General features: G+C 41.5%; 1 protein-coding gene across 1 annotated transcript in view; it reads left to right on the top strand.

The window, feature by feature from the left end:
- smc3 (structural maintenance of chromosomes 3) overlaps window positions 1-12,433 on the top strand; it is a 61,303-nt gene that overhangs the window by 41,770 nt on the left and 7,100 nt on the right. Inside the window, exons 20-24 of the mRNA XM_060911540.1 lie at window positions 197-348; window positions 2,784-2,942; window positions 3,059-3,166; window positions 3,309-3,417; window positions 6,410-6,657. Coding sequence (XP_060767523.1) covers window positions 197-348; window positions 2,784-2,942; window positions 3,059-3,166; window positions 3,309-3,417; window positions 6,410-6,657 — 776 coding nt within the window. The remainder of the gene's footprint in view (window positions 1-196; window positions 349-2,783; window positions 2,943-3,058; window positions 3,167-3,308; window positions 3,418-6,409; window positions 6,658-12,433) is intronic.

The following is a 12,433-nucleotide window of genomic DNA, read 5'->3' as shown; positions in this document are numbered from 1 at the left end:
AACGGCACAGCTATTTGTGGAAACTTTTAAAAGCTTGAAAGTTAATTGTATCCGTTTATATTTATAGGTATGGCCTATTTTGGGTCAAGTAGACGTCAGAGTTAAGAGGGTTAAAAGTGCAGGAATAAATGCCGATCTGTAGTTGAGGTTTATACATGCAAGCGTATGGTAGTTAAATCCCTTAACCCCTGTGCACGCATCAATAACGAGATCGATCAGCTGATGAACCAGATGCAGCAGATCGAGACGCAGCAGAGGAAGTTTAAGGCCTCTCGAGACAGCATCCTCTCCGAGATGAAGATGCTTAAGGAGAAAAGGCAGCAGTCTGAGAAAACCTTCATGCCAAAGGTACGACACAGTGGAAATAAATACATGTCCAAAAAAACACACAGATTTATTTTTGTTAAGTCCACCTGGGGTGCCTGGGGGTACGTAGCCACTTGAGAGGTTTGAATTTCAGTCCATCAGGCTGACCTTAATGCACTGGAGTAGGCTGTAGTTTGAGCAACATCAGTGTTGAATGAACAGCTATTTATCACAAGACTGAGTGTCAGAATCCTAGGTTGAGTCTTAAATTGTCCAGGATTGAAGGACCACATCACTGGATCCAAATGCCTTCCATCCCATCTCAAAAAAAAAAATATCCCTGTGATGACCTGGCGACTTGTCCAGGGTGTACCCCGCCTTTCGCCCGTAGTCAGCTGGGATAGGCTCCAGCTTGCCTGCGACCCTGTAGAACAGGATAAAGCGGCTACAGATAATGAGATGATATATATAAAATGAATAAATTTAGCTGCTTATCCTGTTCTACAGGGTCGCAGGCAAGCTGGAGCCTATCCCAGCTGACTACGGGTGAAAGGCGGGGTACACCCTGGACAAGTCGCCAGGTCATCACAGGGCTGACACATAGACACAGACAACCATTCACACTCACATTCACACCTACGGTCAATTTAGAGTCACCAGTTAACCTAACCTGCATGTCTTTGGACTGTGGGGGAAACCGGAGCACCCGGAGGAAACCCACGCGGACACGGGGAGAACATGCAAACTCCACACAGAAAGGCCCTCGCCGGCCCCGGGGCTCGAACCCAGGACCTTCTTGCTGTGAGGTGACAGCGCTAACCACTAAGGCTGCAACGATGCATTAGGCCACGATACGATACGTATCGCGATACACAATGATGCACGACAAACTGGTGTGAAAATGTCAAAAATGACATTTTTAATATGAATCAACAATAACACCATACATTTATGCAGACATTACAGTGTATGAGAAATGATGAGCGACCAGCCGATATAAACAGATAATAACACATCCTTCATCTGTTTACATGAAAGGGTGACTTCTTACCATGCTTACAGTTCTTACTAAATACCAATATATCAGCAATGCATGCACATTACATGCAGTGTGCGGAATAATCCACCGTACATATGCAGAGATTGGACTGACCAACTGACTTAGTTGGACTTAAACAGACTAGTTGATTAAAGCACCATTTGCACAATAGCATCTGTCTTTCAAAAACAAACTAATAATAGTAACAGCTACAAACTGCTCTTTAAAAACATTAAGTCCAGTTAGTCTTTTAAGCTTCCCCTAGAAAAATATCAGTACATCAACAATATGAGTGTTGACACGCTATTTGAGAATTACATTCAATTGACTAGATTAATATGATTACCTTAACATAATACTGTAGTAATAGCAACACGTGCCAACGTCAATGTTACCAAACGATCTGATTGGCTACGGACAGAACCGAATGCACACGGAAGCGCACAATCTACTGCGCAAGCGCGAATACCTCGGACACGGTATTGAAACTGCCCCGCACGTAAAAGTTGATCACTCTAAACTTAGTAGCTTATCATCGTTAGCATATTGAGTACGGTCACACACGGACTGGCCATTGGGAGTAGCGGGAGTTTTCCCGGTGGGCCGGTGGTTCAGTGTGGGCCGGCGGAGAAAAAAAAAAAAACAGTTGCGCGCTGGCCTTTAATATGATAAGCAATGTTAACAGTTTATTTAAGAAACTGTTGACATTGCTTATCATATTAAAGGCCAGCGCGCAACTGTAATAAGCAATGTTAACAGTTTCTTAAATAAACTGTTAACATTGCTTATCATATTAAAGGCCAGCGCGCAACTGTTTTTTTTTTTTTTTCCTCCGCTGGCCCACACTGAACCACCGGCCCACCGGGAAAACTCCCGCTACTCCCGATGGCCAGTCCGTGTGTGCGAGAGCGGCATATGTCAATTTCCCAAATGTTTCCAAATAAATACCCACCTTTCGTGTCATTTCGACGATCACGCCCGACTATAATTGTTTTGAGTATAATATAGTCTCTACATGCGGAAAATGAGTTAGTATCGTCGTGTATCACGATTCGTTTTGGCTGGCGATACATATCGTATCGTGGCGAAAGTATCGCGATGCATCGGTGAATCGTTGCACCCCTACTAACCACTACACCACCGTTTGTCCCGTCCCGTCCCGTCCCGTCCCATGGCCAGTCTTTAAAACAAGCCATGTCTGTGCTGAGGATGTGCGCTCATGGCTTCTAAAGAACCTGGAAGACACATTATTCAGTTTGTGTCCGACTCATTAAAGGCAACTCTGGACAAAGGACTTGTAATAATAGTTTGGAAAACATAACTCAGAAATTTGCTTTTTGCGATATTGTACAACTTATGATGACGTCTCAAAAATGTAATATTGGCACACAAGTAGTGAAACTGTTTTTCTCTCCTTCCCTCTTTCTGTCTCCTCCAGCAACGCAGTCTGCAGAGTCTGGAGGCCAGTCTGCATGCCATGGAGAGCACACGCGAGTCCCTGAAGGCTGAGCTCGGCACTGACCTGCTCTCTCAGCTCAGCCTGGAGGATCAGCGTCGCGTTGACGACCTCAACGACGAGATCCGGCAGCTGCAGCAGGTCCGCGTCCACCTTAGCCAGCTCTTCTTCACACTCCTGCATGGTGTTCAGACCTTCCCAAAGCTCTGTCATACAGTACATATAAACCTGATTATATTTTATTTTTCTCATTTTAGGACAACAGGCAGCTGCTGAACGAGAGAATTAAACTGGAGGGCATTATGACCAGGGTGGAGACGTACCTGAATGAGAACCTGCGCAAACGCCTCGACCAGGTGGAACAGGTGGGTCATGTTAACTTGGTTTAACTTTTCTTTACTAAACACCCCGAGCACTACTGTGACCTTCCATGTAGTGGGAAATTGCAGTAACTACAAGTGCGATGCCAACGTGGTTGGTGTGTTTTTTTTTTTTTTATTTTTTTAGGAGCTGAATGAGCTGAGAGAGACAGAAGGAGGAACCGTCCTCACAGCCACTACGTCAGAGTTAGATGGTATCAACAAACGCATCAAAGACACAATGGCCCGATCTGAGGGTGAGTCTACAAAAAGTACTGATTTTAAACGAACGGCTCAATTCTTACACAGTTCAGTGTTGTCCTGTAGTCACAGTATTTTAATTATAATCCTGATCTTTTTTAGCTTTGTCAGATAATTAAACATAAATGATTGTGACACTGGTATACTTTTTCTACGTAAGTTAATTGACTAATGTTATATTTTAGTGGCATTGAGACTCCTACTTTAAAGCAGAAGCCACCTATTTGTTTGCTCTGCGCTGTTCTATCTACTCCACAGTCAATCAAATAGACAGGGATCCCAGACGTCCACTATTTAGCGGAATTCCGCTATTTTCTAGTGAAAGTCTTCTTTTTTTTTAAATCTCTTGCATATCCGTTAAAAATATGTTTAAGTAAAATGACCAGCAGAATATGTTCTGATTTGGTTTGCTTGTTTAGCGATGTTTTCGTCGGCTTCGTTTGTTCTCGTTGACATTCGGGAACACTCGGAAATTAAATCGATGTAAATACCGCGAGCAGTGTTGCCAGATTGCGCGGTTCTCCGCCCAGTTGGGGGGTTTCAAGTGCATTTTGGCGGGTTTTGAACATATTTTGGGCTGGAAAACGTCAGGAGTATCTGGCAACACTGACCGCGAGACTGTACGCGATAGAACAAGAAAACAATATGGCTGCGCCCATTTGCTCGAAAACATGTTTTAACTCCGTTCGTGCTTCTGTTTCTAATGCGTTGAACTTAATTCAGAGCGCTGCAGGAACATCAGAAAAGCAGAAGGAAAGATCAGAGAAACAAAAGCAGAGAAAACTGGAGGAAAGACAGAATGCACCCCAGAAAAGAGCATTAAATTCCTTTGCAGTGAAACCTTTCAAAAAGAGAGAGGTTTAAATCAAATATCTCCAGTATTTGCTGTACATATGTATATATCTAATATTACTGAATCATTGATTTCTGCTCATATTCATGATTTTTGAAAAATGAATGTGGCTTATATTAGACTAGTTTTGACATTAACTTGAAACAAAAAAAAACAAATGAGATGAACTATGGATACTATTGTTATAACAAAATCAGTGGAATATTTAGGCAAGTATATTCTTCAAAGCTACATTTTCGTCTAATTTTTATCTTTTTTTTTTTGCCACTTATGTCATTGATTACAAAATATGGCATCAAATAGATACACATTATGGTTAAATTCTGTTGCTTTTCTATGTTAAATCTATGTAAAAAATGTGTTCTATAGCATCTTTAAATGTTAAAATCTCAACAGCTTCAGGCAGCCCCCTTGACCCCTGCTGATAGTTTCTCATCTCATCTCATTATCTCTAGCCGCTTTATCCTGTTCTACAGGGTCGCAGGCAAGCTGGAGCCTATCCCAGCTGACTATGGGCGAAAGGCGGGGTACACCCTGGACAAGTCGCCAGGTCATCACAGGGCTGACACATAGACACAGACAACCATTCACACTCACATTCACACCTACGCTCAATTTAGAGTCACCAGTTAACCTAACCTGCATGTCTTTGGACTGTGGGGGAAACCGGAGCACCCGGAGGAAACCCACGCGGACACGGGGAGAACATGCAAACTCCACACAGAAAGGCCCTCGCCGGCCCCGGGGCTCGAACCCAGGACCACCTTGCTGTGAGGCGACAGCGCTAACCACTAGCCTACACCACCGTGCTGCCCGGTGATAGTTTCTTACATTCCTCTATTTTTTTCAATTACTGCTGGGATCCCTGAATAGATTAAAAATGATAATCGGGGACGAATTATGATAACGTGGATGCATTTCAAAGGTTGCAGGACTCAGGTCTTGCAGTTGTGATGGAATCGTTATCTCCTTTGTTTCATTCGGTTGTCTTAAAGATTAATGTTTGAAATATCAGAGATGGATTCAGAGTTGTATTAAGACGAGCCATGCTTAAGTGACTAAAGTAAATGTTTGTTTTTAGTCTTTTTCGCTCCCCTGAAAAGATGGTGTAGTTCAGCAAAAAAAAAAAACAGACAGATATCCCCATTTATTTTTTTCGCGGTGCGGTTTCCATCAAATCCTGCACTCTGATTGGCTGGCGAGCGGGTCCGTATCCTGCGGTACGGACCTCCTGGCAACTCACTTGTTCATAACATAGTAGAATTTTTTGTCAACATTTATCCTTTTTTTTTTAAATAAGATTTATTTATAAGATTATCAAAAATCTAATACATTTCTGCCAGCATTTCTCAGGAGAATAGCATTAATTTTACAGCATGGATAGCGATAACGACAGTGTTCACAGCGAAAGCGAGTTTTACTACCCTGAGGAAGAAGAAATAAAAGAAAACATTTCAGGAGAAAGCTAAAAACCTCTAACTTGCTAACGCCGAGCAAAAACATGGCTGAAATGTAGTTTTTTTCCTGCCATGGAAGTGCACTTGTATACCGAGGAGGAAGCCATTTGCATTACAGCCGTGAATGAGGATTCAAAATGGCGGCTCGGCTCGGTTTTCCCTTTCAGGCGCTCTCGTTTTCTGATAGAATTTGATAAAGAAAAAAAAAAAAATATATATATATATATATATATATATTATTTACCAGCTTAAGGTCGGTCCGTATGGTGAAATACCGTGACCTCGGCCTTGAATACTGACCTTGGTCACGGTATTTCACAATACGGACCTCCCAGCTGGTAAATAACATGTATATCTACATCTGCTTCATCAACAAGGTAGTGTTGTGTCTCAAATCGCATGCTTGTGCACCATTCTAGACTGCTAATGAACACTAACACTAATCTTTTTTCTGATTACGGTTAATAATGTTTTAATTTTGAAAGCCTCTCGTGTCACCTTTTAAAACTACCAAAAATTGTGTAATAGCATTCTGGATTTTCTAGATTATTAAACGCTTTTAAATGTAATGTCAGGTTTTAGTTTCCAATGCTGGTCATGACAACAATCATGACGACAGGGGAAATGTTTGAGAACCCCTGCGGTAACCCCTGCCGTATCTGTGTCTCTCTCTCTCAGACCTGGACACACTAATTGATAAGACCGAGGTAGAGATTAAGGACCACATAAAAAGCATGGAGCGTTGGAAGAACATCGAGAAGGAGCAGAACGAGGCCATCAACCATGACACCAAGGAGCTGGAGAAGATGACTAACCGGCAGGGCATGCTGCTGAAGAAGAAGGAGGAGTGCATGAAGAAGATCCGTGAGCTCGGCTCCCTGCCACAGGAGGCGTTTGAGAAGTACCAGACGCTCACGCTTAAACAGGTGACCCTTCTCACACGTCGACGTCTCTCTCGGCGTCTTCTGTAATGCAGGAGCATTTCCCGTTTGTTTGCCTCTTTCACCCGTTGGCCTCATCTTGTTTGTTTTGCCTTTTTAGTGCTCCGTTCATTTTCGTTTCTTCTCCTCATCTCTCAGCTGACATCACCGCATCCTTCCAGCTGTTCATTTCACACTCACACACCCAGCCCTCCTACACCGAGGTGACTCAGACGCTCATTATGTCCTCTTCTATCCTCCTCTCTTATTATATAAACGTCTCTGTGAAGAGTGTGATGAGGGGGATGTTGAGAATCCTGACACATTTGTCCTTGCAGCTTTAAATATCTGTCAGAATGTCTGTTAAAACACTATTTATGAAATATCACTGCAGTCTATAAATGTAGCCTCGCCCTCTTCTTAATGGAAAGGTCCGTTTCATCACTGTGGTGTTTAGGGACCCAAAACCTCCTCATCGAAGAACTAGATTATCTTGATAATACGGACTTTGGGTAGATCAGTGTGTCGAGCTGTTGATTTTTATTTCCCCTCCTGCCCGCTCACGAAGGATTTCTGACGAATCTCGCCCATCCGTGCAAGTGTTATTTATCTTTCTAATATTTTATTCTTAGTATTGTCATGAATTTGGCTCTGTTTCTCAGAATGTTCACAAATTGGTAATTGAAACCACTGCCAGGTGAAAGCAGTTACAGAAGATGGCTTATATGAATGTGTCCGCTACGTGGTACAGCACAGTGTGAGCTGTCAGACTGCAACTAACACTTATTTTACTAAGCAAAAAAAAAATAATCCAGAAGCAAGGGGTGGGAGGGAAAAAAAAGTAGTGAGAGATTATACTTCAGTGAAAATGGATGATGTCACATGCTTACTCGGTTAAATTATTATTTTATATACACTCCGGTTAGAGTGAAAATGTTGGAGTTTTTAAACACACAAGCAGGGCTCGACATTAACGGTTGTCCGCTTGTCCGGGACAAGTGATCCTTTATGTCGGACAAGTTCATCGTCTCAGTTACTAATACGCCGATATTTGGGTTACATATCAAATTTATCAGTTTATTCACATGATTTCCGAAGCATCTCACTCGACATATTGTTTTGATGAATCGCCGGAGGTTTCTCTTCGGAAAGAGCGATGTGCGCATGCGCAATATTCCGCTTGCGAAACCAGCCAATACCGCTTTGTGTATTTGAGCTGAAAAGTAAACGGTCGTTTACCAGACCCTCCAGGATTTTGTGATGTTGCGATTTGCAACATCAACACAAATTCAACCAATCCCCGTGAATTCAGGGCGGTGTTGCAATTATATCCAATCACCGCAACTTTCCCGCAAATTTGACCAATCGTTGGCGTCGTCTTGAGGTGACGTCGACAAACTACCTTCCGCCTTACTTCCGTGTATACGTTCAAGAGAAGCAGCATGTGCGACTCAGTGTTTATATCGGCTTAAATTCTGTTACTGAAAGTGTGTTATGTTTACAGTGAAGGACTGTGCGCACTTTACATTATTTTTTTACTTAATACAAGAAATTAATGGATGCCAATATTTTTGCCAAAATGGTATTTTATTTTCCATTGTTTAGGCAGCTTCAGCATCGTACTGTGAGATTCTGTTCAAATTGTTTTTTTTTCTTCTATGAAGCCTGAGCCATTTATTTTATTAGTTTATAATTATTGTTTAATTTAGTCTTCAGGAGAGACTGCCTGCACACAGTACTAGTATTAATAGTGTTTTTTTTTTCTTACATGAAAGCTGAGGCATTTATATTATATTTGAAGGTAACTTCATGTTGTGCTGTGAGGTTCTCTGCACTTTAACTTTTGAACCAACAGGAGCATTTGGATAAGTAAAGCCTATTTTTCTGCATTTTTGTAATCCTGGTAATCTTTTATATTGGTAAAGTTGTTTATAGGACCATTTCTCAGCGTCTTTGTTTTTTTAATCAATAGTTTTTCAGTAATAACTTAATATTTAACATATCACTCAAAAAGAGAAAATCGCAACAATTTCTCGCAGCTTTCACTTCCTCCCGCAATGTGATCGCAACAAAAACCTAAAAAACACCGCAACTTTCATCACAACCATTAAATACCATACAGGAGCCACAATGAATAATTAGACAGCAATTGATCAGTGGAGGATATATATTCAAAGTTAATAATTTAAAAATGAAAATTATACTGTATAATTTAAATTTTCTGGTTTTCAATTTCTCATAAATTAATGATTGATGGAGTCCAATTTTTTTTCTGCAGTGAATAGATTGTGTTAAAGTAATTCTGGTGAAATTAGTTTATTACGAATAGTTTTTGTGGGTTTTTTTTTTTTTTTTCTCAAATTTTTCTTCGGACAAGTCAACTTCACATTCGGACAAGTAAATTTCCTTTCAACTTGCCCGACAGGACAAGTGGTTTCAAAAGTTAATGTAGAGCCCTGCACAAGTATTAAAAAGTAAATGTGTTTAACGCATGAAGTAAGTCATGTTTTCAGTTATGTGAGCAGTAACTTCTACTACTTTAGCAGTTCCGTTGTTTTGCCTGGAAACATCATTTCACATATGCAAGCGATTTTTTTTTTTTTTTCGTTTCCGTTTCCGGTTGAGAGTACGTCGTGCGCATTCTGGCTGCCGCTTCTCACCAGAGCTTTTTTTTTTTTTTTTTAATTTTATTTTTATTTTCTTTCTTTTTCAATTTTCATTTTATTTATTTTTTTTCTGTGTGTTTGTGTAGTTTGATGTTTGTTTGAGTGTTTTGTTGTAGCTCCGGACCCAGTTTTGGGCGTTGGTTCCCTCTAGGCCTTGGTTCGCTGTGGGTGATGCCTGCTCTCCCAGCTATGGACTGCAGTGAGCTCGTTGCTCATTTAACATTCGTGGTTGTCCAGCGCTTTGTGCTTTGACGCTTGGCGTGATGTTCCGAGCGATGTTGCTCGGTGGCGTTGCGGCGGCTGTGCAGGCGGTTTGGGACACACCAGCGCTCTGCGTGGCGGAGCTTCTCTGCTCGCTTTGTGGATCCATGGCGCGGTGTTTGAGCGATGTGGCTGACGGCGTCACGGCGGCTGTGCTGGAGATGTGGGACTTGTTTTCATGCGCCTTTTGGTGGGACTGTGGCTGCTACACCACGGGAATTACATCCTGACCCCTACTTGGTGGACTTTTTACTTTTATTTTTTATTATTTATTCATTTATTTATTTATTATTTTTTCTTTGTCTATAATTGTAAAGCGTCCTTGGGTTTCTTGAAAGGCACTATATAAGTTGAACTTATTATTATTATTATTATTATTATTATTATCGTTCAGTCTATATATTATACTGTTATATACAGTGTTCAGCGTAAATGAGTGCACCCCCTTTGAAAAGTAACATTTTAAACAAAATCTCAATGAACACAAACAATTTCCAAAATGTTGACGAGACAAAGTTTAATATAACATCTGTTTAACTTATAACGTGAAAGTAAGGTTAATAATATAAACTTGGATTACACATTTTTCAGTTTTACTCAAATTAGGGTGGTGCAAAAATGAGTACACCCCACAACAAAAACTACTACATCTAGTACTTTGTATGGCCTCCATGATTTTTAATGACAGCACCAAGTCTTCTAGGCATGGAATGAACAAGTTGGCGACATTTTGCAACATCAGTCTTTTTCCATTCTTCAGCAACGACCTCTTTTAGTGACTGGATGCTGGATGGAGAGTGATGCTCAACTGGTCTCTTCAGAATTCCCCAAAGAAAATAATTTCTTTACACCACAAAGGTGAAGGCTACAAGAAGATCAGCAAAGCTTTACTTATCAGTCAGAGTACTGTAGCAAAAGTGGTACACAAATTTAAGAAAGATGGAACTGCAACCATCTCACAGAGACGTCCAGGTCGTCCACGGAAGTTAACACCTCGACAGGAGCATCTTCTGATGAGAAGGGTTGAAGAAAATCGGCATGCAAGTTCACTGCAGTTATCTAAAGAAGTAGAAAGCCAAACCGGGGTGACTATTTCCTGTGACACAATACGGCGTACGCTGCAGAGGAACGGCATGCATGGATGCCGTCCATGAAAGAAGCCTCTCCTAAAGCCCAGGCATAAAAAAGCCCGCCTAGAGTTTGCCAGGGCTCATGCTGACAAAGATGAAGACTACTGAGACTCTGGAGTGATGAGACCAAGATAAATGTTTTTGGAACTGATGGCATCGCAAAAGTGAGGAATACAAAGAAAAATGCCTGGTGCCTACAGTGAAACATGGTGGTGGCGGTGTCCTTATGTAGGGCTGCTGGTGTCAGGGAGCTGCATTTCATTGATGGCATCATGAATTCACAGAGGTATTGCTCCATACTGAAAGAGAAGATGCTACCATCACTCCATGCCCTTGGTCGTCGTGCACTTTTCCAACATGACTAAACACACATCTACGGTAAGGCCACTGTTGGATTTCTGAAGAAGAACAGGGTGAAAGTGATTCAGTGTCTCCTGATCTGAATCCAATCGAACACCTATGGGGAATTCTGAAGAGACGAGTTGAGCATCGCTCTCCATCCAGCATCCTGTCACTAAAAGAGGTCGTTGCTGAAGAATGGAAAAAGATTGATGTTGCAAAATGTCACCAACTTGTTCATTCCATGCCTAGAAGACTTGGTGCTGTCATTAAAAATCATGGAGGCCATACAAAGTACTAGATGTAGTGGTTTTTGTTGTGGGGTGCGCTCATTTTTGCACCACCCTAATTTGAGTAAAACTGAAAAATGTGTAATCTAAGTTATATTATTAACCTTACTTTCACGTTCTAAGTTAAACAGATGTTATATTAAACTTGTCAACATTTTGGAAATTGTTTAAAATGTTACTTTTCAAAGGGGGTGCACTCATTTATGCTGAGCGCTGTACACTATTAGCTGGAGTTTGATTTGCTGCCCATCTAATTTATGTTGGCTATTGGAATCGATGCTAGTCTAATCTGGGATTAGCAAAAAAGAAAAAAAAAGGCTAGCTTAGGTAAATATTTAACAATCATTCCACAAAATCAAGTCGTACATAAGCTGATAGCCGACGAGGCGCGTAGCAACAAGTCAACTATAAACCACGTATGAGGAGATTGAGTGGAATAATTGTTTTATTCTATTCACATTCACTGGATTTTAAGAAACAGAGCTTGCTTATTTATCTATCTATCTATCTATTTGCAGCGACCCCCCCCCCCTTAAATTCGATAAAAACTTTCTACAAAATCTCATCTCATTATCTCTAGCCGCTTTATCCTGTTCTACAGGGTCGCAGGCGAGCTGGAGCCTATCCCAGCTGACTACGGGCGAAAGGCGGGGTACACCCTGGACAAGTCGCCAGGTCATCACAGGGCTGACACATAGATACAGACAACCATTCACACTCACATTCACACCTACGCTCAATTTAGAGTCACCAGTTAACCTAACCTGCATGTCTTTGGACTGTGGGGGAAACCGGAGCACCCGGAGGAAACCCACGCGGACACGGGGAGAACATGCAAACTCCGCACAGAAAGGCCCTCACCGGCCACGGGGCTCAAACCCGGACCTTCTTGCTGTGAGGCGACAGCGCTAACCAACTTTCTACAAAATGTCCAGCAAAATAATTTCTGCTTAGGTGGACTTCTTAAAAATCTATCGATGGCTGCACAAATTGACTTTTGTGTGTGTGTTTGTTTGTTTGTAGAAAGCATGGTCTTGCTGTCATGCTGAGGTATAGAATAGCTTTAGACATTTATTTAATTCTTCCTTGGACAATT

Source organism: Neoarius graeffei, chromosome 27 (assembly GCF_027579695.1).
Source record: "Neoarius graeffei isolate fNeoGra1 chromosome 27, fNeoGra1.pri, whole genome shotgun sequence".
Lineage (NCBI taxonomy): Eukaryota > Metazoa > Chordata > Actinopteri > Siluriformes > Ariidae > Neoarius > Neoarius graeffei.
Note: the sequence above shows the minus strand (reverse complement) of the source record. Positions and strands in the feature narration are given on the sequence as shown.